We start from the raw sequence: 26,872 nt of genomic DNA, 5'->3' as shown, positions 1-26,872 counted from the left end.
TCACAGAATGTTAGCACCAATCAAAATAGATCTCAGAAAAGATTTAGGGTTTCAGCCAATCACAGGTATTTCCTGGATAAACAACATGTCTGCGCCCTTGTGTAAACTTATTCCGACCCCGGATTCAGTGGTGTACAAGAAATTACGTTAGTAATAGCAGAAGCTGGTCACTTCGCCCAACAACCATTTCGTCCAACTGCCATTTCCACCAACCTTACCATTTGGTCATTTCGACCAACCTTGCTGGTTATTCGACCAACATTGATTAAATATTATACTTCAATATAACGGACTGGGATACTTCTATGGGTTTGGTCAATTTAATAAGGAAACGTTCGAGCATTGTTAACGTTTCGGAACACGAACCGCGCGCGGCCATCTGAAAAGTCAACTTTCCATTGCTTGCAAGTGACGTTTTGTTCGTGCCGCTACAAAATGCAAACAGTAATGAAACATGATGCCTTTAGCTGGACCTGAGATGTCCATCGCTGTGTCGTTCGTACACTGTACTGTGGGTATTGACCTCAGCTGTAGTTACTGACTGTACACTAGTGTCTAATTACCGACGGTAGCAAGCTGTCTAACACTTCTGTTACACCTCTTTGAAACTAGGTCAGATTACCGGCATTAGACAATTCTTTAGGCGTGAGTCTTCACACCGTCTAAGGAAACTTGAAGACGTGGTTACAGTCGGTAGGATGGATCAGTGTTTAAGGGGTAAGGTTTGATAGGTTTTAATGGAGACCGATTCCTCTTTGTTTGTATAACATTAGATTAACACTATGTATACGAACAGACATCACTTTATTTACCTACCACAAAGTAATATAACCCAAAATTAATCAAATTGAACAGTTAGTGAAATAGAAAAAGTGATATTATTCTGACTGAATATGAGTAAAAAAATGGTTGGTCGAAATGACCAACAAGGTTGGGCGAAATGACCATGCTGGTTGGTCGAAATGACCATGCTGGTTGGGCGAAATGACCATGCTGGTTGGGCGAAATGGCAGTTGGGCGAAATGGTTGTTGGGCAAAGTGACGAGAAAGCATAGTACATGAGTACTAAATTAGGCAAAGGCCTAACACTTAATGTTAACGTTTACAGCTCGTAAGGCACCTGGACCTTATTAGCTGGAAAAAAAACCCCATGATGCGGGACCTGTTGAAGATTCGTGTGGATCTTCCAACATTCAACTCCAAAATTGGACTTCAGTTTTAAAATTGCAAGTGTTTAGTAACTGACCAAATTGATTTTCTTTCTTTTTGGAAATTTGTTATTGATTATATAATCTGTTCTGGTGATGCAGAATTCGTTCAGCAGGTGGTTCAATTCCATCAACAGATATCATACAGCCAAACAGTTTCCAAGAAGTTCAAGAAGGCACCATAATGAGGCATTACAGGAGCTTTCAGTGGCAAAGCTCTCGTTGAACTTTCTCACATTGTCTACATAGGAATTTTCTCTGTGATAATCTTGCTTTTTAGTGTCCATCACTCTACACAGCAATGTTAATGGTAGGGGTAATCTTAAAGTAATCATGACTTCATTATAGCCCATCCACTTGTGTTCCAATGAAAGACTCCAAATGAGTTGTTAGCTCAGCAACTAATTTCAGATTAAACAACAAAAAATGTGAAAAGGAAACAAGTTTGGAAGGCTCCATCTCATACTTTTGAACTACTGGAACAGATGACTAATATATAAAGCAAACTGGTTATCCACCATAAGCCATGTGTATTGAAATGTCTGTAGTAAGTGGACCTGCTCTGTAGGCCCATAAGTTTAAACAGAAAAGACATTTTTTTTACACACATAGGCATATGTCTCTCATCAGAAACTACAAAATTTTGCATACTGTATTGGTGAACTATGCAAATATTACAGCACGTTGGCTGGGCATGGCAGAGCTAACAATGGATGATTTTGAGCACCTCTTGTACAGTAAAGCCAAAGTGTTCATTAGCACCATTAGATGACTTGAATAAACCCCTATTTTCACTTGGAATCCCTTTGTGCTTAATTTTGCAAGCTCACCACCCCAGATAAAGTTATCATGAACAATGTGCATCTTGTATAATGTTCTCCATAATTTCTCCCACTTATTATTTGCTATTCTGTGTTCCCCAGTTTTCCATTAAGGACATGCATTAGTCACTGAATTATGTATATTATCTAATTTTTGTCCATTTTAGGGCAGTATACCACCCCAGAAGTGTTTGAAATTGAAACAATGGTAGACACAGCACACATAAGCCTGTGGAGGAACATTACCTCAAAAGTGCAGGTACTTTATGAATAATTGGATTCATATCCACATACTGTATAGTTTATGTTGTGTATAGTGAGTGAGTCTGTCATACTACGTAGAAGGTGAGTATGATTTCACATAGAATGGTATAACAAGGCAGTGTCCAGTAAAAAGGAGACTTCAACTGCAATAGCAATTATCACTTGATAATTTATCAGAAAATGACAATATGTGATAAGGGAGTGGGGTGGGAATTGGGGACAGCATAATAAGCATATAAAATGGTATCACTGTTCCTGTGGCTATGTAAAGGCCTCTTGAAATTTCTTTATATTCTTGAAAGGGAAAATAAGTAAAATGTTCTGTGCAATGCAGAGGCCCGGTATAAAAATTTGACATGCATTGAAAGGCTTTCAAGTAAATCACTAATTCCAGGTGTGGTTCCTCTTAAAGGTATGCTGTATTGGTCCCAAATATGCTAGATATTCAAATATGGTCACCTTTGGTCAAAATTCTTAAACTGTTTTTATTACAACCTACAAGGAAATTTCTAAATTGGGACATTCAGTCATCTTGTTTGTTCGTTAACAATTTCTGAGAACAATTTGGAGAGTAAAGACCTCCATGAAAGTACCTTTGAAAACTTCTAGCAATTATAGCATGCTATAATTTGGAGCCTGTACTGACTACCTTTAAAGCCAAAAGTTTGACTAACCTCTGTGCCAAACTACCCCCCAAAATTATGGACAAGTATTGTTATTCGATAGTAGCTTACACTGGGAACCACCACCTATCAATCAGCATTTTGTAGTGCTTTAGGGTGAAGGGGGGGGGGGTCGTATGTGACTAAAACTGAGAGGTGCGCCAATTAGAAGCATAAACATAGTTTGTCTTCTGGGAAACAATGTTCTTGATAGGATTACAAGGAAATCACAAAACAAAGATGAAATGCAAAAATAGAGACTTAACTTTACACATGAAGGTAACATATCCATGGATTTCCTCTCCTGACCAACACAGTAAGTAAGAGGCATCTCTCAGTATGTGAAATGACCGTGTTTATGTAATGGTTTTAATTTTTTCTTTTCTAATTGACAACAAGCCATCCATCATAGCATATGAGTAAGAGCATAAACTTCTAGAAATAATTAAAATCTATTGAATTCAATACTTCATACTCATGGTTTTGTGGGCAATGACTTTGTGTAATACCCTGTAATACCCAGGACACCTTGAAGCAGGGGTCATGACAAAGCAAAAACATGAGAAATGATCTCAGAGCATGTGATTGACTTGTGAATGTTCATATGGCTACCCTGTTTAAATTTAAGTTCAGAAATATCCAGAACCGTATGGCTGTTCATGATGATAATCCTGACAACACATGTGATAACCAAACTGGTCGTTTCAGTCGAATGGACCTAATACCCAATATTCCAGACAGCAACATATTTGCCTGCCGGGTAGCGATATTTATTTTCGTAGTACAGCCAGTGAAAGTCATGAATTATTCATACATTTAATAAAGTTAAAGTTGAAGGTTTACAGTCTTGTATGAGGCTAATGCCTCCTCACATGACTTTACAACTTAACCCCTGGTCATTGGTAACTTGTCACACCCACACACCAAAGTGTGCACAATTCAATCAATCTCTCCTGGGGCACCACAGTGCACCACAACCACGTGTCCCCCAGGGGACTTCCCATAGGGTGCAGCCACAAACCGGCGCACGCAACTATATTTACAAGTTACCTCGCAGGTCCCCATTTATACACCTGGGTGAAGAGAGGCAATGGAGATAAAGCGCCTTGCCAAAGGACACAACGCAATGATCTGGCCAGGGCTCGAACCTGTAATCCTTAGATCACAAGTCCACTGCCTTAACCACTTGACCACAACGCCCTCCTACATAAATATTCAGATTACTTGTTTCTGAGCCACGAAAAGCAATGGCGAACAACTAAACGTTATGTGGGCTACTACTTGTACATGATGTGTAATAAAGTTCGTATTTTGAATGGTGTGACGATATGGTTGGTAAGTACTTTATTTAATTAGTAAAAAAAATTGTTTGTGGTTGCAGTTGTATGGTGAAGCGAGTATCCAGTAGAAGAGCAGATTTTTGAGGCTCGTAATTCCCTTGACGCAATGAAGAATGTCTGGGTCTGGAAAGTACACAATGAAAAGCAAAGTGGACATGATGCAAATTCCCAATGGTTTTGGTATGAGTGATTGATAGGGGAGGGGTGTAAAGAGGCATTATTAGCCCAATAACTTGTAATTGTAACGATTACCAGCACTCTCTGTTGTCAGTGGTTATGAATAAATGTTTCACTAAGGCTAGCTGGGACCTTCTGCCGTGAGATGAGTCATCTAAAGATTCTGTTGCCCATGCATATAACATATAAGGGATTGGATATACTGGATTTGACTGCTCGTCTAAAAGCGATCGATAAAGGCACCTAAACTGGAAACGGAACATTTCAGATGTTATTTTTGGATTTGTCTTAATTTATTTGTCTTTATAAAATCAGCCTGAAGGATTTGACAGAGAGACATTTCCTAGCTGCACCCCCCCCCCCCCCCCCGCCTCACCGGCCCAACAAAATCAGTCGCAAACTACATTGCAATTCCAATCACAGTTTAAGTTCTGTTCTGTTGGGAGACTTTCAAGGTAAAGAGTCATTTCAGGTTTAATGGGAAAATATTTTGACATCTACCATGTTTGCTTATACACTGATCCTCAATTGTTTACTTCCAGAGGGTAATAATTTTAGCCTTGATTGAATTAGCAGTATTCATGTTCGAGAAGAACTGCATCATGCCTCATTCAGCTATGACATATGACAAATAAAAATTTAAATAAAGCTCTACAAACCAGCCCCAAAAAGCCAACTCCAAACCACAAGCAGAAACCCATCCCAACCCATATTCTGTAACGACCACACAGCCCCCCCCCCCCACATATAATTTAATTCAGGAGTGTGGAACAAGTAAGTTTAATCTTCATTAAAATGATTTAACAAAGACCACAAGTAAAGAGTCAGTATTGAACATTTGAGGGGTATATTCTTACTAAAAGTCAGTCCTTTTTTCATTCCATGAAAAATGCATATCTACAGTGCAAGGCCTATACCTTTACTAATAACTTAAACTAATCCTGTTTTAGCATGATGACTGGCCAATTTTGCATGAAAATGCAGTTTTATACCAAACCAATATATACAAGACCACAAAAATGATTATTTTTACCAAAAAGTCACTCATGTCATGTTGAAAATGGCTTTTATTTTAACATTCCATGGTTAATTCTCTATCAAACATACAGCCACAAAATGCAGAATCCCTCCACCTCATATAGGAAGCTTAATTGCAATAGCTGCTGCCCAAATTTAAATTTCTGTTAAATCTACTGTAAAGCAATATTCTTAATAAATTATTTTGTGCCTCTACCAGATAAAATAGTGAGCCTCTGACTGCTGACTGACAAAAAATGCAAAGTCAACATGTGCAGCTTTCAGGGATCACATCAAATGAAATGAACCGGCCAACTGGTGCAACATACCACAGTGGGGTGATAATAAGTTGGCCGGGAAACAAAAGCAGACTACAAGCTAAAATTAGGTTCAAAAATCATACCAAACTGCTCTCCCACAGGCATCATAAATTGTTCACTTATCTTTATACATACTGTATGTGATAATTTAATTTTGGGGGAGAACATATTCTTGAAAAATCTTGCCCAAATTTTGCACACACAACAAGATGATCAGAATTACATGAACCATGCATTTTGCATGTAAATGTATTGAAATAACAAGCAGGAGGGGAGAGGGGACTTGACCAAATTTCATATTGGTGCATTGCCAGTGATGGATGGTGGCAAGCTTTAAACCAGATTGCTGTATTGTGCAAACCTGTAAGTCATGTGGGATCCATAGGCCTGTGGTAGGGCAACCTGCTGGCAGAGTCAAGGGGGATAAATCATTTGAGTGCCAGTTCTCCAATATTTACCTCAGACTGATCCAAATTCACTTATAAGTGATGTGGTGTTCAAAAAAACAATATACTTTGGTATTTTCAATATAAAAACTTACAATTAAGGGCTGCCTCATGCAGTAACTGCATAGATATAGTAAAGCATGTATAATAAAATGTCACAAAAATTCCAAGGCATGACGTATCAGTAATGTATGAAATGGCTTGAGGGCCGTAATAGATTGATGCACAGTATCAGCCAAGTATAACCTTAATAACTTTAATTTCCAAATAACTTCCTTCAAGAACCTACTGAAAATATTCAAGATTTCCCAACATTTTTGAGTCATCCATACAATTTGGGAATTGTGGTGGAGTCCAGATCCTGCCATCCTTATATGCCTTTGCTTCCCTTGATTAGGAAGAAGCCTTTGAGGGCAAAGCAATTTTGTTAATTGGTTAGGACTTGATTGACTCAAAGTATCATCCAAAACTATTCTAGTTGCATGTGCCTTACTCAAACTAATTCACCCACACCCCCCCTCCCCCAGCTCCCTCCATCTTCACTTTACAGTGATGCTTTGCGGTTTCAATGACCATCCTTTCATGATCTCTGACATACTATTAACTAGTTAGAACTCTATCCCTCAAAATCATTTAAAGGATTCCTATAAGCTGACTGTTTTCGTATTATTAATCATGAGGTATAATACAGATTAAATCAAAGTGTAGACAGGACAGATGGGCATACTGATACATAAAGTAGAGACTATATTTAGAAGGCTGACAGAGCTAGCAGGCAAGGTAAATGATTACAGTGGTTGTTGTAACAGTAATTTTGATATAAAAAATTATTACTGTTAGACCAGTTATGCTGTTTATCTTCCAAGGTTTTCTGAATATTTTCAGATGCATACAAATGTGAACCAGCTCCTTCTGCGCTCTGCATGGAACTACTACTAATGCAAAATAGACAATCTCCAAACCCCCTGACTCCTGAACTTAAAGGTGAATAATGCGTTTACATTTCATCACACAGGAGAGTGAAAAAAATATCTCTCCTACCATATTGTAGGCTACTCAGTCTTCACAACTAACTGTGAAAATAGTGTTGTTTCACTAAAATGTCACACAATACATGATTTATGAAAGCTGCATTGTTTGAATTTTGGAAAGGTTGGGTTGAACAAATTTTTAGTGAGTTACAAAACTGTTCAGTTTTCTTTGTGTGAACCTCATTTCTGGCAAGTAAAGATACCCAGCAATATTATTTTGAATAGTCTATCATTGTGTAGATTGAATTGAGTGTTTGTGGGTATGACAATTTTCTATACCACAAACGCATTATCCTCCTTTAAGTCTAACATGGAATTGCATGCATGCATACCTGTAGTAATATAATAGAACATCTGCCTGTGTTTAGGCGTTGATACACTAACAAAGTTGGAACCTTGCAAATTGTATGCTCGCATGACAGCATGCTGATGCTTACATGGACCACCGGTCTTTCCCACTGGACTAGTGCATGTGCCTACATCCATGTTGACATCATACACAACTTCAGTGGTCCCTGTGGAGAAGCTTGGCACTCGGTAGTAGGAGTCATCTATCTGCATGTAAGTAAAAGTATAAACACTCTAGGAATCTCAATTGTATCTTATCAAAGTTACTTAAGGTGGGTATGTCTTCAATAAAATACACATATACATACATACATACATGCATACATGTCATATATATAAACATACATTCATACACAAACACTTACATGCATACATAAATGTGGGCTCTAATTTAATGTGCTGAAAAGAATGCCACTCAAATAGCTTGTATGGAGGAGCATGGATAAGTTGGGTAGAGACGGCCAAGCTGCCATGAAAAAAAGCATAATTAAATATTTCTGCCTTGCTTTATACACAGAACTTTCATGTTATTATTACTTCAATTAAGGGCCATGTGACGCCCACAGAATTGCTAGTTTTTGCTTTTTCTTGTCAAGTGATGAAAGTCTCACCCATGCAAGTACGAGTAATGTTTTTATCGTATAATATTAGACAGCATATTGCTGGTGAATTTCATTGAAATTAGAACTACCTGTTTTCTGGTTTCTTATTTTTTCTTCAGTTTGGAATGGTCCTGGGGGACAATAAGTTAACAACCACATTTATTTGTTTCTATATATACTTATCCTATTTTTGGAACAACCAAACTTTTCTATGTTGTCACTGTTCACTTAATGATCCCTCAGGAAGAACTTTGAGTTGACTAAGTTAGACATGCGGTTATTTGCCAAATCAGTGAGACGACATTCGTAGTACATCTCAAATCGGGTATCCATAAAGTCTACAAGTTGAGTCACATTAAAACCCTTCATTCTGTATAGAACTTTATCTCTAACAATCCTCATTGCTGCCTCACAGAAGTTTTTGGTGTGGTTCCCTCGTACAGGGAGTGAGTCACGGTGACTAATGGCCCATACATTCTTTCTTGCAAACACAGATGCCAAATGTTCCTTGAACTTGCCATATTTTGAAACCAGAGCATCATTCATGGAGGTTTCATAGCGCTCATCCAGCTGTGTTAGTGACTGAGCATACACCAAGCTTTTGATGATGTTGAGAAAGCTTGCTTGGTCATGCTTGGGAATTCCATTTTGAGAGTCCCACAGTCAACGCCACATTGCCTGCAATATGTGGAACACACAAAGAATGGTGCGAGTGTTCGGGTAAACTGCAGTAATTGTTTGCCTCAGAGCTTCGCAATCATCTGTGATGACCACTTTTGGACGCAATTCATTTCTGTTGAAATATGCACTATCAGGAAATATCGAATGCAGCAGCCTCAGGCCATTTTCTATAGTTTGCTGGGTTTCAGATGAAGTTATGAAACCCCCAGAGGTAGACCTCCTGCAATAGAGTGTAAGTTTTGGACTTTCTCCATGTTATGTCAGATGAGTCTTGAAAGTCTTTCAACCATTGAGAAACATCTTCTTTCCTTAGAGACAGTCTGATGGTAGTCTCCTCTTGAATTGCAGATTCTCCATCCACATGCTTACATATAAAGTGGTGGTACTGAGGTGGGAGTCGATTCTAAAACAGAAGAAAGAACCATTTTAAGGTTATATTTCATAAAAAGTACTTGCAACCTATTTAAATCTGTCACTCCTTTCCTATGAGATTTCTAAGGAGCAATCTCTTTTGTTAATTAGCGAAATTAGCTCCAAATTAACCTACTTTGAGGAGGACGGGGAGGTTATTTGATACAAATACATTGGGTGACTATTTGAATGGAAGGGTCCATGACTCCATTTCCACTGAATATACCCACCGATGTGAGTTTATAAATTTGAAAAATTAACTTAATTATTGTGCAAAAATTTGAGCCAATGCAATTCTTTCACGTAGTCTTGATTTCTATAGCTTGGCTAAATAGTAAGCTCAGAGAGTGGCTGGATATGATTCAGATTGAGTGATAATGCCTGCATTCTTTTATTATACCTTACCTAGATATATATGGCATCAAGTTACAATTATCATGTTTTCAAATTAAAATGCCAAAAAGAACATGCATTAATTATCACTTCCACGAAACAATCAAGCAGGAATTCCTATTTATGATTAGTCACTTTGCCAGTAAAGGTATGTGTCCAGTACAACTTACAAGCTCAATATGGTGTATATGTGATATGGCACCAATCTGACATTGACCTAGCTGTTGAACACCCAAATGGGACTCCTGACATCCACATGGGATTACATGTTTTTGTAGTAATTATAGTAAAAATTAAAGAGGCAATTTTGAACCAAAATTAAACCAGTTAAGTTTTAGCTGTTTAGCAGTGGCGTAGCCAGCGGGGGGGGGGGGGGGGGGCAGGGGGGCGGTAGCCCCCCCCCCCAGTTGAAATGCTCGCCCCCCCCCCACTTGCCCCCCCCCCCCAAATGGAATTATTGACTGAGAAAAAAAACTTGAATGCACACTAAATATGTTGCTGGGCCTATGTGCATATTACCATGGTTTTTATGCAATTTTTATTCTTTACCTTTTACCTAATTCTCTATCTGTGAAATTGGGTGGCCAAAATAAAAATCACTTCCATGGGAACATTGCTTCGAAAAAGAATTTGACCCAAGCAGCAGCGCAAAAAACGCCACTGTCTCTGTATTGTCAAATGTGGAAACGGGTTGGCGATTTAATTAAACGGTCTCCGCGGCACTCACAAGCGGAGGCTACGTTCAGTTTATGTTTACAAGGTTATCCCTGATCCCTGGATTGTGTTCCAAAATGATTCACACGTGAGTGACGTGTATGGCAGAATGAATATCACAGTATTTAGAAACAATTTGCATTTTGACTGAAACTTACATGTTTTGCTACGCCTACGCGACCAATCGCGATATGTTTCTTGGGTTAGGTACATTCAACACAGAACAGCCTAGTAGTCTATATACGTTTGTGTTTCCGTAGTGAGCTCATAGGCCCGAGGTGACCAGACGTCCCCGATTTTCGGGGACAGTCCCCGATTACAGTGTGCTGTCCCCGATGAACAAGTGTCCGCGATTCGTCAAAATGTTCAGGAATTTCGAAAATGTCCCACATTATTAGTGAAATAATTGTAAAAACAAAATTTAGTCAAGTGTGCAGTTGCAGAACGGAACTTATAACCAGTATTTCAGGTGGGCCAGTGTAAGGGGAAACACTGTTAAAAATATTGATCGATCTAGCCTAGCACTCTTTCGACCGTATAAATGGCAACTACGGCGACACAACGACACTTATAGTGTGAGCATGAGCAAATCACAAGCTCTCAAAGAACCACGTAAAGTAAGTGGATTTCATTTAAGAAAAAGCTACAATGTTTGAAAATAAAATTGATTTAGAAAGTGCTTCAAAGTATCACCATTTTACATCTAAGCACCTTAGGCACTTAAAAATTTTCCAAAGGAAACCCCTCCCCCATATCAGTCACGCAATAAATGTCCCCGATTTCAGTCACGAAAATATGGCCACCTTGTAAATAGGGCGCGAAATTCGTCGATAAGTTCGCAGACAGTCATCAGAATAGGCGAATTAACCTTCGTTAGACTGTTTGAGTGAGCCCTAGAAAGTGCAAAAGAAGGGCCCGAAGGGGGAATGATAACATCTTTTGTTGATTTGGGGGGGGGGTGGTTACACTCCCAGGCAAGTCAGATATCATGCTGATCATCTTTGAATACTGACAGAAAGATCATAGTCTATTCAGATTTTTAAAGAATTATCGATGACTTTTTCAGTGATCTGTTTTATCGTTAATAATACCTATGTGGAAATAACATAAAACGTCAGCTAACTAGAGTGACCATCTGTACCCTACATTGCTGACACAATGCCTGATTTGCCACAGTTTGTCATGCAAACTGTTTGGTATGTCTTTTGTTCTAGCTTAGTCTGCCCCACCAATCAGACCCTTCGCCCCCCCCCCCTTTGCCCCCCAGATGGAAAAGTCTGGCTACGCCACTGCTGTTTAGGGTTGCATAAACACATAGTGAATGAGCACCGTGAGAGCCACTTGATGAGACCCAAGATAAACAGCTGCTTTCACCATGCACACTCTAATGAGTAGGCTATATTGGCTTAATCTGTGAAATGTAAATCGTCATGTTCATCACTGACGAATATAACGTTAACACAAATAACAACTTAGTAACCCTATTTATAGGTCTATCAAGATTCTTGCCAAAGCCTGGCTGCAAGCTGTAACAAAAGTGTTTTTTAATCAGGTATAGATGCAGCATAGACTACAGCCTGCAGGCCTTGTGTTTGAACAGGAAAGTACTTTTTGAATACTTCTACTACTAGAAATTAATGAATTATGGCACGCTAGAATTTGGGACCTATATATAATAATAATAATAAAACATGTTCCATCGGTCTAATCGGACTAGGAAATGGAAAGACAAAGAGTAACATTTAAACTGATCAAGGGCCACACTATACTTAGTAAAGTAAAAAGTACACTCAAGCCTATCTCCAAGTCAGCCAAGCACTGACATTCTCGTAGGTATCTTCATTTGAACAGAAATACGAGGTTACGATCATGTTTTTTCCTAGGTTTTTATACGTTCAACATAATCTCATGTGTAACGTACGTACGTATGTGATGGAAAAACTTTCTGACAATGATTCAGTGTACGTGATCACGAGCGTGCGCAAAGTTGTACAACCAGGGAGTTGTTAACAACTCCCTGGTACAACAGCGCTATGTTACAAGTGAAAAATGAATAATTCATTTCTCAACAGGAAATTTCGCCCAGCCCTCACGTGACAGTACTTCTCAAGAAAACCGTTTTGTACACAGTTTAGTATGTCGAGAAATGTCATCATACAGTCCAATGAATGACGTATCTTGTAGACCTGGAAAACCCCGCGAACTTTTGAAGTGGTGGAATTTTCTGTAAGAGCATGAATAATTCATGTTCCCCTCGCTGTACTACGGGGAAAAAAATTCGCAGGCGGCACAGTTAGGCGAAACGGAGACAAAAAAGTTTGTGCGTGCGACATTGCTCGATCAGGCGCGGCGGAACGGTAAAATTATTGGGGGGGGGGGGGCTAATATGTGGAGACTATCTAAGCGGAGCGCCACCATCGGTTGGCGCGGAGCGTACAAGAAAATTTTGGGTTTTTTCAAACCCCCAGATGGCCGGAAACGGCACTTCCCGAGTGTTTTATGCTGCGAATACCTAGCCCTAAAATATGGGTCTCAAGCCTGCAATTTCTCAGATTGCACGTAAAAGTCTGTAAAAACATAGTAATTTGTATATTCGATGGTGTTTTAAGAGAGTAGCTATTACTCGTAGTGTACTCGCAAAGACGTTTTTGAGTGTAGTAAGGGCATTGGCGGAGCTAGGGATATTGGTCAGGGGGGGCAAGAATGGTCTGTAGCCTGGGCGCTTTCGACACTATCTAAGCGGAGCGCCACCACAGGTTGGCGCGGAGCGTACAGAAAATTTTTGAGTAAAGTTACTCCCTAGATTGCAGGAAATGACCCTTTCCGGGCCTTGCTAATTTGCAGATAAACGGAGAATAAATAGGTGTCGTCGCCATTTTGTCGGAAAATTACACCAACAGAATATGACAAATGTCAATAGGTATATGAGAGCGCAATAAAATAGTCAATAATCGCGAATAAGTTAAAAGTAGTGAAAAGCTGAAAAGGGCGCCAGCAGTCCATTTGAGTCCGTCAGGAGGGGGGGGATCCGCCCCCTGACTGTATATATGGACGCTCCGCCACTAAGTAAGAGGATGTTGGAGAACTGGCTGAAATGAGGCAAGTCATTGGCCTAAGACGAAGTTGTGTTACGCTTACCGGTACTCACACTAACTGCTTCCACTTTTCACGGGGCGTGAAGACGCGGTTGGGGTGACAATGTGGTCTATAGCCAGGGGACGGTCCGAGGGACCAGGGTCCCCCAGCAATTACTAAAATTATTTCACCTATATAGTATACGTGTGCATCGGACAGATCGACAAGTATGCATTGAAAAATGGGCAGATGCACGTTTCGGAGCCTTGGTAAATATTGTGGGGGGGGGGGCTTATCATGCATTTGCCCCCTCAACTTTTTCATTGGGGGGCTGAGCCCCCCAAGCCCTCCCTGTTCCGCCGCCACTGTGCTCGATATTCGGACTTCTTCATCGCTTCCAAAGCACTCGAATCAACCCCTCGCCATTTCTTATCTGTATACTGAGTATGATCAATGCTCCTTAATCTTATCTATACACGCCCAGGCGCGTATTCAGGGGGGCGTTGGGGGCGCGCGCCCCCCGGGTAAGAGAAAGGGGAGAGAAAAAAAAGAGAAGAAAAAAGGGAAAAAAGAGGGGGGGAAAGAGGAGGAGGAGAGGAAGGAAGGAAGGGAAAAGAAAAAGAAGAAAGAAAGAAAAAAGGAGAAAAGGAGGGAGTAAAAGAAAACAAAACGCCAAGGGAAGAGAAAGGGGAACAGTGACATAATTACAGCGCTGATCCCTATTATATACACATGGCCGGGTAGCCAGTGACGGATCGAGGATTTCGGAAGGGGCGTGCGCCTCACCCTACCCTAAATCCATTTTTGACGTTTCCATTTGTCCTCTCTCACTATAATGTATCTATATATATATATACTATATATGGTCTATCATAACGCGTGTGTGTGTGTATGGACGCCTTAAACAATTGTGCTATGAAACCAACTGTGGCTGGTCTCGAACTCGACCGAGTCGTCGGGGAACATGACGCATTTCGGGAACGGGAAAAACGACCCCCCCCCCCCCCCGAGTATATTTTTTTATGATAACGCTAGTAATTTCAAAATAGAAAATGCTTAGATGCAACTCAGAAGGGCATGGGAAGTGTCATTTCCAGCGATCTGGGAGGCATTTTCGGCCAAAATTTTCTTGTACGCTTCGCGCCAACCCATGGTCCTGGGAAGTGCCATTTCCAGCGATCTGGGAGGCAGTTTCGGCCAACATTTTCTTGTTCGCTTCGCGCCAACTCGTGGTGAAGCAAACAGCAGATATGACATCATGTCAGTGAGCATGAAAATGGCGGTTCCAAGTTGAATAGCCTCTGTCGACGTGTGTAGTCATAGGAACCCAATTTGATTTGCGGGGCTGTAACGACTTGCCCGAAAAATATAACCAAAGTTTTTCGCGCGCTCCGCGGGGTTCAACATGTTAAAGTCAATATCATATAAGCAAGCATCGGTTATTATCGCATGCCATCGTGTACCGTACGGTCCGTGCAAATTGCGCAGTATACCGCGGGATGCTCATATGAACAACGAATTGTCCTATGTAGATGGAGAAAAAGCATGGAGGTCCAATTATGTCAAAACTCTCTTTTACATTAGTAATGGCTAATTAGTCGGCCAAGCTTAGAACTTTATTTTAATTACCAAAAGATGATTTTTAAACTATTCATTTCCTTTAGCTACATCATTGCAATGTATTTTTCTTTCAGTATAGGTGCCCGAGAAAATTCTCAGCATATTGCCCGAATTTTCAGAAAGAAATATTTTGTTAGGCCCCCCCCCCCCGCCTCCTTGACCTATATGTGTAGTGTTCGGTTTCGGAAATATCTAGTATTTTTTTCATTTCATTCAACCAAATTTTATAATAGCCGTTATAAGAAGGTTTAATATTTGTACACCAATAAATTATTTTCGAAAATTACCTAACCAACATTCTTAATCATACTTCCCACTACTGGTGTAATTATGACCGGTCTGTTAGGGTTGAAGGAGGTTTTTCTATATTGGTTGTCCATAGATGACATTTTTTGCAACATTATGGGTATGTTTTGAAGTGAATTTATTCACGAGAAATGTGAATTTTCAAATTCGGAACAAATAATGGGCTGAAAACCTTAAAAAGTGGGGCTGTCGGGTATTGTGGTCAGCGACGTAGAATCACCTACGAAAGCAATGATCCACAGGACATGCGATGAGGTCGAACATGATGTGTAACTGGTGAAAATTTTCAAAAAGGTTATGAATGGGGAAAAAACTATTGGGAAATACTTGGTTCTCAGGCAAAAGTGTATATCTGGTTGGTCATTTTCAAGCCCGAGAAGTGCCATTTCCGGTGATCTAGGGGGTATCATAACCAGAAATTTCTTGTGCGCTGCGCGCCAACCCATGGTGGCGCTCCGCTTAGATATTAATTCGCGCCCCCCGGATTAGAAATCCTGGATACGCCCCTGACGCCTGGAGTCGGGCTGGAGTCGCCATTCTTCTTGCAGACATCTTGATTATAGGGGTGCTTGGCAGCGATTGGCTGAAACCCCAGACCTTCTCTAAGATCTATTTTGATTGGTGGTAACATACTGTAACACTTTTACCCTCTGTCCTCGTATCGTCCTAGCTTAAACATTCACGGTACACATTTGACGGAAACACACGTCTAAGCTTGAAGTGTAAGTAAAATTCTAGTCTAGCCTAAGAAGAGTTGGTGGTGGGTAATAACAACAAAACGATTGCATGATAGCCGTGGTATTACTAGCCTAACTTCGATCATAATCCGACAAGAAGACAGTTATGAATGTAACATCATCTGCTATGGCCTTAACAGTATAGCGATTTCGATACGTATTTATTGTAAGCGTCATTTTAGCGTAAATACTGAGTAAGTACTATCATCTTACAATTTCGAAAGTAGTAGTAATACTAGGCTAGACTCATTTAACGTTAGCATATATGCAATTACTCCTTGTTCATTAGACTATACATTGCAGTATAAAAACGACCGGAACAATTCCCAACATAACTATCATTTTTGGTAGGCCTAACATTAGGCCGACTAGGCTAGGCATATTCGTAGTTAATATTCCACAAATAATGCGCAGACCTGGGCTGACTTTTAAGAAGCTTATAAGTTTGTCCTTCGGACAACCTTGCCTTCATATTTGGTTGTCCGAAGGTATTTGGTTTTCCAAATGAAAGCACTTTTTAAAGATTTTTAAAATGGCAGGCCTTGCACGAGTGCCATCAGAATATTAAAATGTATTGATTTTGCCTTGTACTATGTAGGTGAGTATACTGTTACGTTAGGCTACACAGACCTAATCAATTGCCTGAGGCATAAAGCAATTTTGTTGAGTTTTTCCATTAATTTGGGAGTTTACATACCAACATGTGTAAAACTCTTCGAAACCTACCAAAACCCATCAAAAAATGACCACGAATATGGGCATTTTGGGTAGTCACGTGACATGTACCTCTGGAATGTCTGAAAACAGAGATTGACCCAAAGGAGCCTCTGGTCACCATGTGACGTCATGTTTGGTATACCGCGAAAATCAAACACTGAAATAGGTACTGTTTATTAGGGATGCACCGTATCCAAATTTTGCACAAAATGCTTCTTCTCCTACAGATTCCATGGTACAATGTTGAGGGTTTGTCACGATAGTACTATGGAAGTTTTACCTTCAGGGTGTTCATGAATTTGAGATCAAAGATCAACTAGGGGTCTTTTGTGGCCCCGGCCGCGGCCCTATATTTTCAAATTGCTCCTGTTTGTACAGTGTATGGCCAGTTATAATGAAACTTGGTCACAACGTTCCTCGGGATGAGACTTTCGAGGGGTGTTCGGAAAATTGAGGTCATTTAGGGGGTCATCGGGGGTCATTCTTTGTAATATTTTCAAATATCTCAATCTCCTCAAGATTTTGATGGATCATATTCAAAGTTGAACTGATGATTGTTGGATTGTGTATGAATAAGGTGATGCCTAATAATTTTTGGTCAAAAGTTAATTAATTACAATTAATCCCCATTGTTTAAAAAAATCTGAGCCCAAATTTTGGGATCCGGCCGGAACTGGATTTTGCCGGATAGTACATGAAATCCGGCCAGAACCGGATTTTTTCATTACACAAAAGAAAATCATTAATAAGAAGTAGCAGTATGATGGTTGTATTATTTTGGTTGATCTTTAGAAACAGTGGGTCAGACCATTGAGCAAATTGAATTAAACATTTTAAACCTAATTTTTCCTTACTTTGAATGTTTTTATTAATTTTTGGAAATAGTTTACAACTTAACATTGATTTAAGTTAATACCAACACCTTTTTAAGGAATAATTCAGGCCAGATTTTGAAAAGATCCTGCCTGATTTTGAAAAATATCCGGCCGGATTTTGAAAAATATCCGGCCGGAACCAGATAACTGCTCACTGTCCGGCCGGACCGGATATCCGGTGCATCCCTACTGTTTAAACACAGATAGCGAACAATTGTACTGTATTTGACATCCAATTTCGAGCGTTTGAAAAGCTGTTAGCTAAAAACAAGAACACATGAAGGCAAACAACTCGTTCTATGACAATTTTAAGCAGAAAATTGAGTAAAGTGGGTTATTTTATTAGCAAAATTTCCACTCAAATGGAGGCATCGTTTACATGGCGGAGCGTCAATAGGTACGTACCGTACAATATACTGCAGAACATGCAAGCAGCTTGCCGATTCCGTAATACAATTTGATCGGAAGATACCGCAAACTGAACAGAAGAATAGACCAAAAAGATGCCTCATGCATGATAAGTGACGGGGATATAGTTTACTGTCACCGAATTACCCCAAAAAACACTAAACATAATCGAACAACTACGAGAAGATGCTGGCCCGAATGGACCAGGGTAGCATACAGTACCACCAATAAGCAACTTGGTAAAGATTAGCGCGATTCAGCGCAAAACGCAGCTTAACTGTAATTAACCCCGCTCCAAATAAAGGAACGCTACTTTCCCCGCACTCCAAATAAAGGAACGCAAATTCCCCGCGCTCACTATTCACCACCAACACAACGGGAGTGAACCGATCAATACAACGCTATTCATAGCGTGGAGGAAGGGCTGGGCGATATTTGCTTTTTACCATCACGATAAATAGTTAAAAAGTTATCGCGATATTTCAATATTTACGATAATTTCCCCCAAACAGAAGTAGCATAAATGTCGAGCTTTGAGTGGATGGAGAAAGAGAGATATATGGAGGGGAGATTCAAAGAGAATCTCTGAAAAACCTTACGATATTTTTCACAAATACTGATGCTTAGATTAGTGCTTACTCACAATCAACGAGCTTCCCAAAATTCGCTCCGCTTACGTAAAACTTCTATGTATATATATAACACGTGGAAAACCCCCAGTTTTTCCACACATAATTCCCATTGACATTGGTCACAGATCATAAGTAGGTCATCGACATTCAAACTTGACCACAAGTTCATCGCAGCGTGGTGACGACACAACAAATTGAACATGATGTAACATTTTCCGGACATTTGAACGCCGAGTGTAAATTTCGTGTAATATGCAAATTATGAATGGTTCTGTGCTGCTGTTTTAAACAAGAATAGTTTTGTGTTGAAGGGGAAACTTTTCTTATATTTATTACCCGATATGTTCTGGTTACCAGAAGTAATAAAAAGCAAGAAGGAAACTTCGTGCCTTATCCTTTCTGGGTAACATATCATTTTTAGCTCATACCAGCATGCTGGTGTGAGCTATTGTTACAGTGCGGCGTCTATCACTCTATCCGTCAACAATTGGTAAAACCGCTCCCACTTGCACAGTGTTTGATGGAATTTCAAGAAACTTGGACGCAAGGACCATTGGGTATAGGGCCATCAGAGATGGTCCAAAATTTGGGGTCAAAGGTCACCTGTGGGCCGTAATGGGCCATTTTGTGGAAATACACAAAATGCTTCTTCTCCTACAGATTCCATGGTACAATGTTGAGGGTTTGTCACGATAGTACTGTGGAAGTTTTACCTTCAGGGTGTTCATGAATTTGAGATCAAAGATCAACTAGGGGTCTTTTGTGGCCCCGGCCCCGGCCCTATATTTTCAAATTGCTCCTGTTTGTACAGTGTATGGCCAGTTATAATGAAACTTGGTCACAACGTTCCTCGGGATGAGACTTTCGAGGGGTGTTCGGAAAATTGAGGTCAAGTGTCATTTAGGGGGTCATCGGGGGTCATTCTTTGTAATATTTTCAAATATCTCAATCTCCTCAAGATTTTGATGGATCATATTCAAAGTTGAACTGATGATTGTTGGATTGTGTATGAATAAGGTGATGCCTAATAATTTTTGGTCAAAAGTTAATTAATTACAATTAATCCCCATTGTTTAAAAAAATCTGAGCCTTCACCTTTTGCCAAAGCTCCTTTAATTTGTCTCTCAGTCTCTGCAGTGTTTGTTTAGATTTGTGGTTAAGCTCTGCAGAGGCTGTTAGTGGAATTAAAGCAGGACTGGGAGTTGTTATTAACTGTTGAACTGTAAGCATGAGAGCCCTATAGCCAATCAGCACTTGCCGATTCTTAGAAGTCTTTGAGCCTGAGGTATGTAGGCAGCCAGCCAAAATTTTGGCAAGGAGTGCTTCAGGTCTGCTCAGGTGGAGGGGAGAAAGTTTAATAGGGTAGGTCAGTGGAATTGTTTGAGAGAGTGGGTAAAATAGGATATAAAGGGGGAAAATAGGAATTATAGCCAGTGGTGTGGCCAGGATTCTGCTAACGGAGGGGGGGGGGGGGTTATTCCTCATGGGCCCAAAATTGGTGGAATCTGAAAAATGGCCTGAAATTTGGTGGGCCATAAAGTTTTGTGGGCCCTTCTGCACCATTGGTGCTCTAGTTAGTAGTAACATTAGGCTTCGTGTTTTGTGTGGACTTTAGGCACATTAGGCTAGGAAACGTTGCACTGATTTATAGAGTACTGTTCATAGGCTTACGAATATGAGACAAGTGCATTGGATATTGTTCGCTGTTTCGCTATTTACAGTATAGACGTTCCACTGACAATTATTTCACACACTTTGTAAGTGTAAGAGTTGCAGGATATGGGGTTCTTGACAGCAGCTAGCTGTACAACAGGATTATTGGGAATCCCCCTAGTGGTCACGATGTGTGAAGACAGCTGACCACTGTATTACAAAATACAACAGGCTAAAAAACAAGAATAAGACTGGCTGTTAGGTATAGAAAATAGTTATATTTCTCGGTCACACATGAAAGTGTGCAGCATAAAGAATCTTGGTGAAGTACTCTTTACTGTTACACAATTACACTTGTATCAACAATGAAAACTAGAGATATTGAATATAAACAACTAGGGTGTCAAGTGGCCGCAAGACTAATACATGTATGTGCACATTAATAAAAAAAGAGATAGAGCTTATCTGGCGGGCGGGTCTGTATAGTCCAGCAGCACGGCACAGCAATGTAGTTGACTGGTAGGCACGGTGAAGAAAGGTTTAATAAATGATGAATGTCCGATAACAGGAAATTACGAAATAGAAGGTGAGTAGTAAGAGTTCCGTGGATATACTCCAGTGAAAATAGATATGAGTGAGAGTTCCAGGACTACTCCAATAAAATATATATGGGTGAGAGTTCCAGGAATATACTCCAATAAATAATATATACTGTTTGTTCAAAGAAATGTTCTTCCCAAGGAGAGTAGGTTAAGTCCAGGTACAAGAAAGGTAGAAGAGTAGGTAAAGTCCAGGTACAAGATGGGTTAAGTCCAGGTAAAGGTATGTTTTATACAAAATGGCAACTAGCAGCTAGAACACAGCTCTCAGTTCCATTGAATCCAATAAAAACGATGTAATCACACAGATGTATAGCAAAACAATTATACACAATTAATTCCTTGGACAGCAAAAGTCATATGAATGTAGATAAATTCTTTTAGCACAAGATCCTGTAGACAACTTATTAATAATTTATATATATATGTATACTGTAGTGTACAGACTACATTATGTAAAGAGAGGCTAATATATACACATGCCCTGTTGACTGGCTGACAACCAATTTGCCTCTCTCTCCTAAGACACCTTGGAGGAAGCTCCTAAACCACAGGGTAACAACATGTGACCCTCTTAACACCTCTGATTGGCTATACACCCTAGATACCAAGAGTAACACTTAGAACCAATCAGAGCTAATTACACAGGCTAATCTGCATACAAATGTCTATCCTATAACTGAAATAACTAAGACAAGGCATCCCTTATCTAAGAAAAGAAAGTAAGAAGAGAAGATGTTTACTGCAACCAGCAACTTTGGCAGAACAAAGAAAGTACTGTTGCCACTGGCTCACTACTAATTATACAGGTTGTGGAAGAGTATAGGCTACCAATTACATAACCACTAGGAAGGGGAGAACAAGAAACAGAAATAGAGCTATTTACATAAGAATGTTGTACAGTACTGTAGCATGCAAATCATCAGACGACAGCCAGCCGTACCAATGATTTTCCTCGTACAGGTAAAATGTGAATTCCTTTTTTGGGGGATTTAATGGTCAACTATTTTGCGCACATATTTTTGCGCGGACATTTGTATTGTAGGTTGAATTTAAACAGTTTAAGATACATGCTTAAAGCAGCATTTTGCGTTGGGTCGCTTTTTTCCACCTTTTTAACATGTGCATCGATTTTTTTACATGTATCAATCATAAAACAGCAAACTAAGGTACCATCCAAGTTTCACCCTGCCAAGAGCGTTAATTAGCGAGTAATTAACGATTTATATCGATAACGAGTAAAAGTGTCCTCGACAAAGTTTTCATATCTCCAAATCCACTAGTTTGAATTCCACCAATCAGTGAATAGTATGTTTATTCATGAGCATTTTGCGTTTGGTCGCCGTTTTCTACTTTTTTGACATGTCCATCGAGTTTTTTACATACATCAAATCACAAAACAGCAAATTAAGATATTAGCCACGTTTTTCCCTGCCAAAAACGTTAATTGGCGAGTATTCCACATACAAAATTAAATCGCATTCAGTTCCCAAACCCACTAGTTTGAATTCAACCAATCAGAGATGCAGGTTTAGTTATGAGCCGTTGCTAAAAATAGATTCAAGACTTTGCGTTGGTACAACTCCCTGGTACAACTGCCATATAGACTACACAAATCAAGCGTGGTGTTATATTACGTATCTGTCAATGACGTTCGTAGTGTTTAAATATTCATATTATGGGCGAGGTTTATTGGGTTCCCAACGGAAAATATCTTGGAGAACAACACAGTTGAAAGTTGCAAATTTTTCGACTTTTATGCCACCATTTGAAGTAAAATATAAATAGATAAGCTAGTTATGTATGTCGTTATGGCATAGTGAAGTCAGTGAGGTTGACAAATATCATAGTCGAGGACGCAAAATGCTGCTTTAACACAATCCCTTCTCTTGACCTAGTATAAACCTTTGGTCTTCCTTCTACCAGCGACGATGGATATTCTTTTGTTACCGGATTGGAAGGAATTAAGTAGGATTACAGCCATTGACCGTCTGATGGTAACAATGAACTTCACACTTCTAGCGGGCATGAAAAGAATTAGGGAAGCCTTCCAACGGAATCTGCGCTCTGATAAACAGTTCCCCGCAATTACCTGCATTTCAATGCGGGTTTTAACAAAAGATAGAGCTCGGTTAAATGCACTGAGCGCAAAAAAGAGCGCAGTTTACCAAGTTACTTATTGGCGGTACTGTAGATGACAAAGCTTCAGCTGAACATATTACTTACTCGTTTTAATATCCAAAAGTACAAACACAGAAAAAGTATCCTGTCAATAAACCAAATTTAGCAGTGAATATCCAAATCCACGCTTCTCATCCATTCTTGGGCGAAATACTACCGTGACTTTGTGTAATTCCATGGAGTTAGGGAATGTAGCCAAATCTAGTCTGCGCCTGGTGGAGCCACAACTGCACAATGACCCCTTTACACTTTGTGCACACACCGTAAAATGAGCTCCCTAGCCCTGCAGAAGTCCTATGCAGAATGGGAGGAGCTTAAAGATCTGCATGAGTAACTATCCGAAGCAACTTGCACGATCCTGGTATCAGTGTTGCTACGTTCTTTTGTTCTGCAGACAATACACTTTATCGTGGCAAAAGTGTGCCGATCTTTTGTATAGTTTATCTTTGCACAAACGGTTTCCTTTCTAGTGTTTAAAAACAGACTTATAATGAGAAAATTGTTTGTATTGTTTCACTTCAATCAACTTATTTTCATGTTCACGGTAAATAATACTGAACCCGAGCAAACTTCGACCCCATAAAGAAAACAAAAAGGAAAGATGAAGGAATAGAAAATATATGCCTACATTTGCAATATTGACCTTATGATACATTACTTCCAAGTTTATACTGTTAATTCCATTTGTTATATTAACATTGTCTTAAACAAAATTAGTCCAAAAATACCAGACTGTGCTCTGGGACCGGTTTTGAGATAGTTACGTGTCGTACAGCATGATGTAACGCAATAAATTATAACATGTTATTTGTTAATACTCTACGTCGACTGTGTTCTCCTTGATTGCTTAAAAGAACTCATATACCTAAACAAGGAAACATGACAGGCAGTGTTGCTGGTCGTGTTATTTGATTGGACAATAATTTTCCCGATATACTTTGGCTTTGTGTATGAAGAATTAGAAATTTTCAATAACTAATCGAACAGCTTTGAGATGCATCCTATTTGTAACAAATATACGCAGAAGTAAAAGCTAGGCGACTTAGAAAATTATCGTGCAGTTGGTATATGATGTGCGTAACCTAAAAATTTACTAACATGACCACGTACAAACACAGTACGACAGGTAAAAGGCTATGACCAATAAAAGAAGACAGAAGAACAAACAAGAAGTAATGTTGAGAGCAAAACATTCCACGGTAAATTTCTTGTTCGACAGATAATAGATATAGTAGCTACATTATGATGTAATGTTATAAAATGAAAAGATATTTTATCTTTCTTACAGTCTTTTAAACGTTGAACTTCCGATATTTGAAATATTCAACGTGTACAACATGGTACAAGTGCTCCGTGTGTTTTGGTTTATATGAAAATCTTGGCAAGTTTCAAAGAAAAGTTTCTCTTGACACTAGATCACCACCCACTATGAATTGGTTGCGTCCTTATTACCCCTATAGATGTACGTAGCACAGGTGCATTCTCGACTAGACCACTACTGTCATGTGTACAAGTAACAATCAGTACAAAAAATCACTGTACCTAAAGTGTGCATATCTCTTGCTAACTTCCACACAGTTCACTGTACAACTGCATGTACATAGGCCTGTCAACTACACATGCGCATATCATCAAAATCTGATCCAACATTTATCCTGGGCTCTTTGCAAACAATCATCTGTACGAAAATTACAGTAGGCCTATGAGAATAGCTTTTTATGCAATGTCGATTAAAAATCAAACTACAATGTTCTAAAGTACAGAAGTTTTAACACAAATGTTGCTCCAAAATAAATTTACTGAAGCACGTGGTTAATTGGACCGCGAAAAAGTTTGCAATAGAAACTACTGTGGTATGAATGCACATTTCACATTAGCAACTGTTATTGCAGAGAAAAGAAATATAATGTGAGATAAAATATCTTGTCAGATCAGATACTGTACGTAAGCTTCCCACAAAATTCATAGATTGTCTCAACTCATAACATTTTCTGATCAAAACAATGATTAAACTTAAAGACCAACTTTGGAGACTTTTCGATGATCAATAATCCCACCATTTTGCATGTATGTAATCCTTAACTCACTCCAATTACATTGCTGTAATTAACTTTACCAATTTCGGAAGTTAACTACTTGAATAATGGAATGAAAAGTCAGCTTTTTAGGAACCTACTTCAGACATTTCTGAAACATTCCTAAGAAATCAGGTGACCATGTGACGTCACTGTTGGTATAACACACTCACAACAATACTTCTAGTGTGTAAAGTTGTATTCTTTATTACTCCTTTTCCCCCGAAATGCCACAATTCTGTGTTGTTGGAGGTTGTAGTTATACCTCAGCCAACAAAAGCATCAGCTTTTTTAGCTTTCTGACGTAAAACGCTGTAGACATTGAATCAGTTTTGTGAGATCCACGTTGAAAGATTTTTCAGCACCCGGAGTATCTCATGCCCATGAGTCCACATGCATGACTCTGCCTCTGTGTATGCTGCAAATGTCTCATTCTATGAAACTTTCTTTCGACAACTGTGGCGGACATAGGTAATGTGAAATTGACCCTTTTAAATCTCCTCGTAAACACGCTCTGGACTTCCTTACATGTAACAGTATGTCACGCAATTGACAGTATACAGTAATGTTATTACAGAAAACAAGTTTGCGTCCCAGGGACGCAAGCCTTCAAAAAAGTTTGCGTCCTGTAAAAAAAGCTTGCACCCCGATCGAACACCAATTACGTTTATTGCATGACCTACTGTGCTAATACTAGTGTAGTATCACTGCCTATACTTTGTGAATGTTATACACAATACAAAAGGGCAGATGGCTCAGTGTCTAAGCTTCGGTGTTTGCTCCGTAATAGCTCCATGCTTTGACCTTGCAGTGCTTCCAACAACCAAACTCTTCAAAAATTGTCCGAAATTGGTCAAGTTAATTACAGCAATGTAATTGGAATGAGTTAAGGACTACATACATGCGAAATGGTGGGATTTTATGTTCATCGAAAAGTCTCCATAGTTGGCCTATAAGTTTTAGTGACTAGTCTTACAGTGATCAACATTTACAGAACATACCAAAATGTGATTGATTTCTTAGTTGTTTCTTATATGAATGGAGAGCGATACCAACAAGCTACTATAATTTTTCAGGAGCAGAGTTTTACTTCAAAGAATAGGGATTTTCCAAGCTTTGTTGGAAGTGTTGAACACTAATAAACCAGGGTTTTAGGTTGTCTGACATGATTTTGGTCATCTCGGACGACAGTTATTTTTGAGCCCAGCTCAGAGTCGGATCACTAGTAGAGAGTGAACAAATGGACACTTTGCTTTTCACCAATCTATAGCTGTTCTCCAATGGTTTTATTATTATTAGTCTGTTCAGCATGTCCGGGATTTGTAACATTTCATCATAATGTAGGTACTATAACTTGTCATTTTCAAATTTTTCATCAGTTTCGTGACAATTTTGCATCCGTACACGGGAATTACTTTTGTCGTCAGACACCCTCAAATATACCCACAAAAAATTTGGGTGTTTTTCATTTAAACTTTACGGCCAGACCTAGGCAAAAACTGTTTTAGACTTCGACAAAAGTTTTTTTTTTAAGAGTTAGTCGGAAAAAATTGAATGCA

At 39.4% G+C, this 26,872-nt stretch overlaps 2 protein-coding genes across 5 annotated transcripts in view; one reads left to right on the top strand and one right to left on the bottom strand.

The window, feature by feature from the left end:
* Positions 1-3,324: 3,324 nt before the first annotated feature.
* On the bottom strand, positions 3,325-11,679 carry LOC139981382 (uncharacterized). The gene is made up of 4 exons (XM_071993748.1): positions 10,278-11,679; positions 8,468-9,320; positions 7,619-7,868; positions 3,325-4,418 (listed from the first exon to the last, which is right to left on the bottom strand). Exons 2-4 carry the CDS (start codon positions 8,780-8,782, stop codon positions 4,300-4,302), a joined length of 684 nt encoding a protein of 227 aa, XP_071849849.1. The 5' UTR covers positions 8,783-9,320; positions 10,278-11,679; the 3' UTR covers positions 3,325-4,299.
* A 4,535-nt stretch (positions 11,680-16,214) lies between these two features.
* Positions 16,215-26,872, top strand: part of LOC139980540 (UDP-glucuronic acid decarboxylase 1-like) — a 94,246-nt gene continuing 83,588 nt past the window's right edge. For 3 of the 4 annotated variants that reach the window (XM_071992256.1, XM_071992255.1, XM_071992254.1), the window contains exon 1: positions 16,215-16,367. The gene's annotated coding sequence lies outside the window, so the exon portion shown is untranslated. The remainder of the gene's footprint in view (positions 16,368-26,872) is intronic. The other variant, XM_071992257.1, reaches the window with a different exon arrangement.

The sequence above is a fragment of the Apostichopus japonicus genome, chromosome 15 (assembly GCF_037975245.1).
Source record: "Apostichopus japonicus isolate 1M-3 chromosome 15, ASM3797524v1, whole genome shotgun sequence".
Classification (NCBI taxonomy): domain Eukaryota; kingdom Metazoa; phylum Echinodermata; class Holothuroidea; order Aspidochirotida; family Stichopodidae; genus Apostichopus; species Apostichopus japonicus.
Note: the sequence above shows the minus strand (reverse complement) of the source record. Positions and strands in the feature narration are given on the sequence as shown.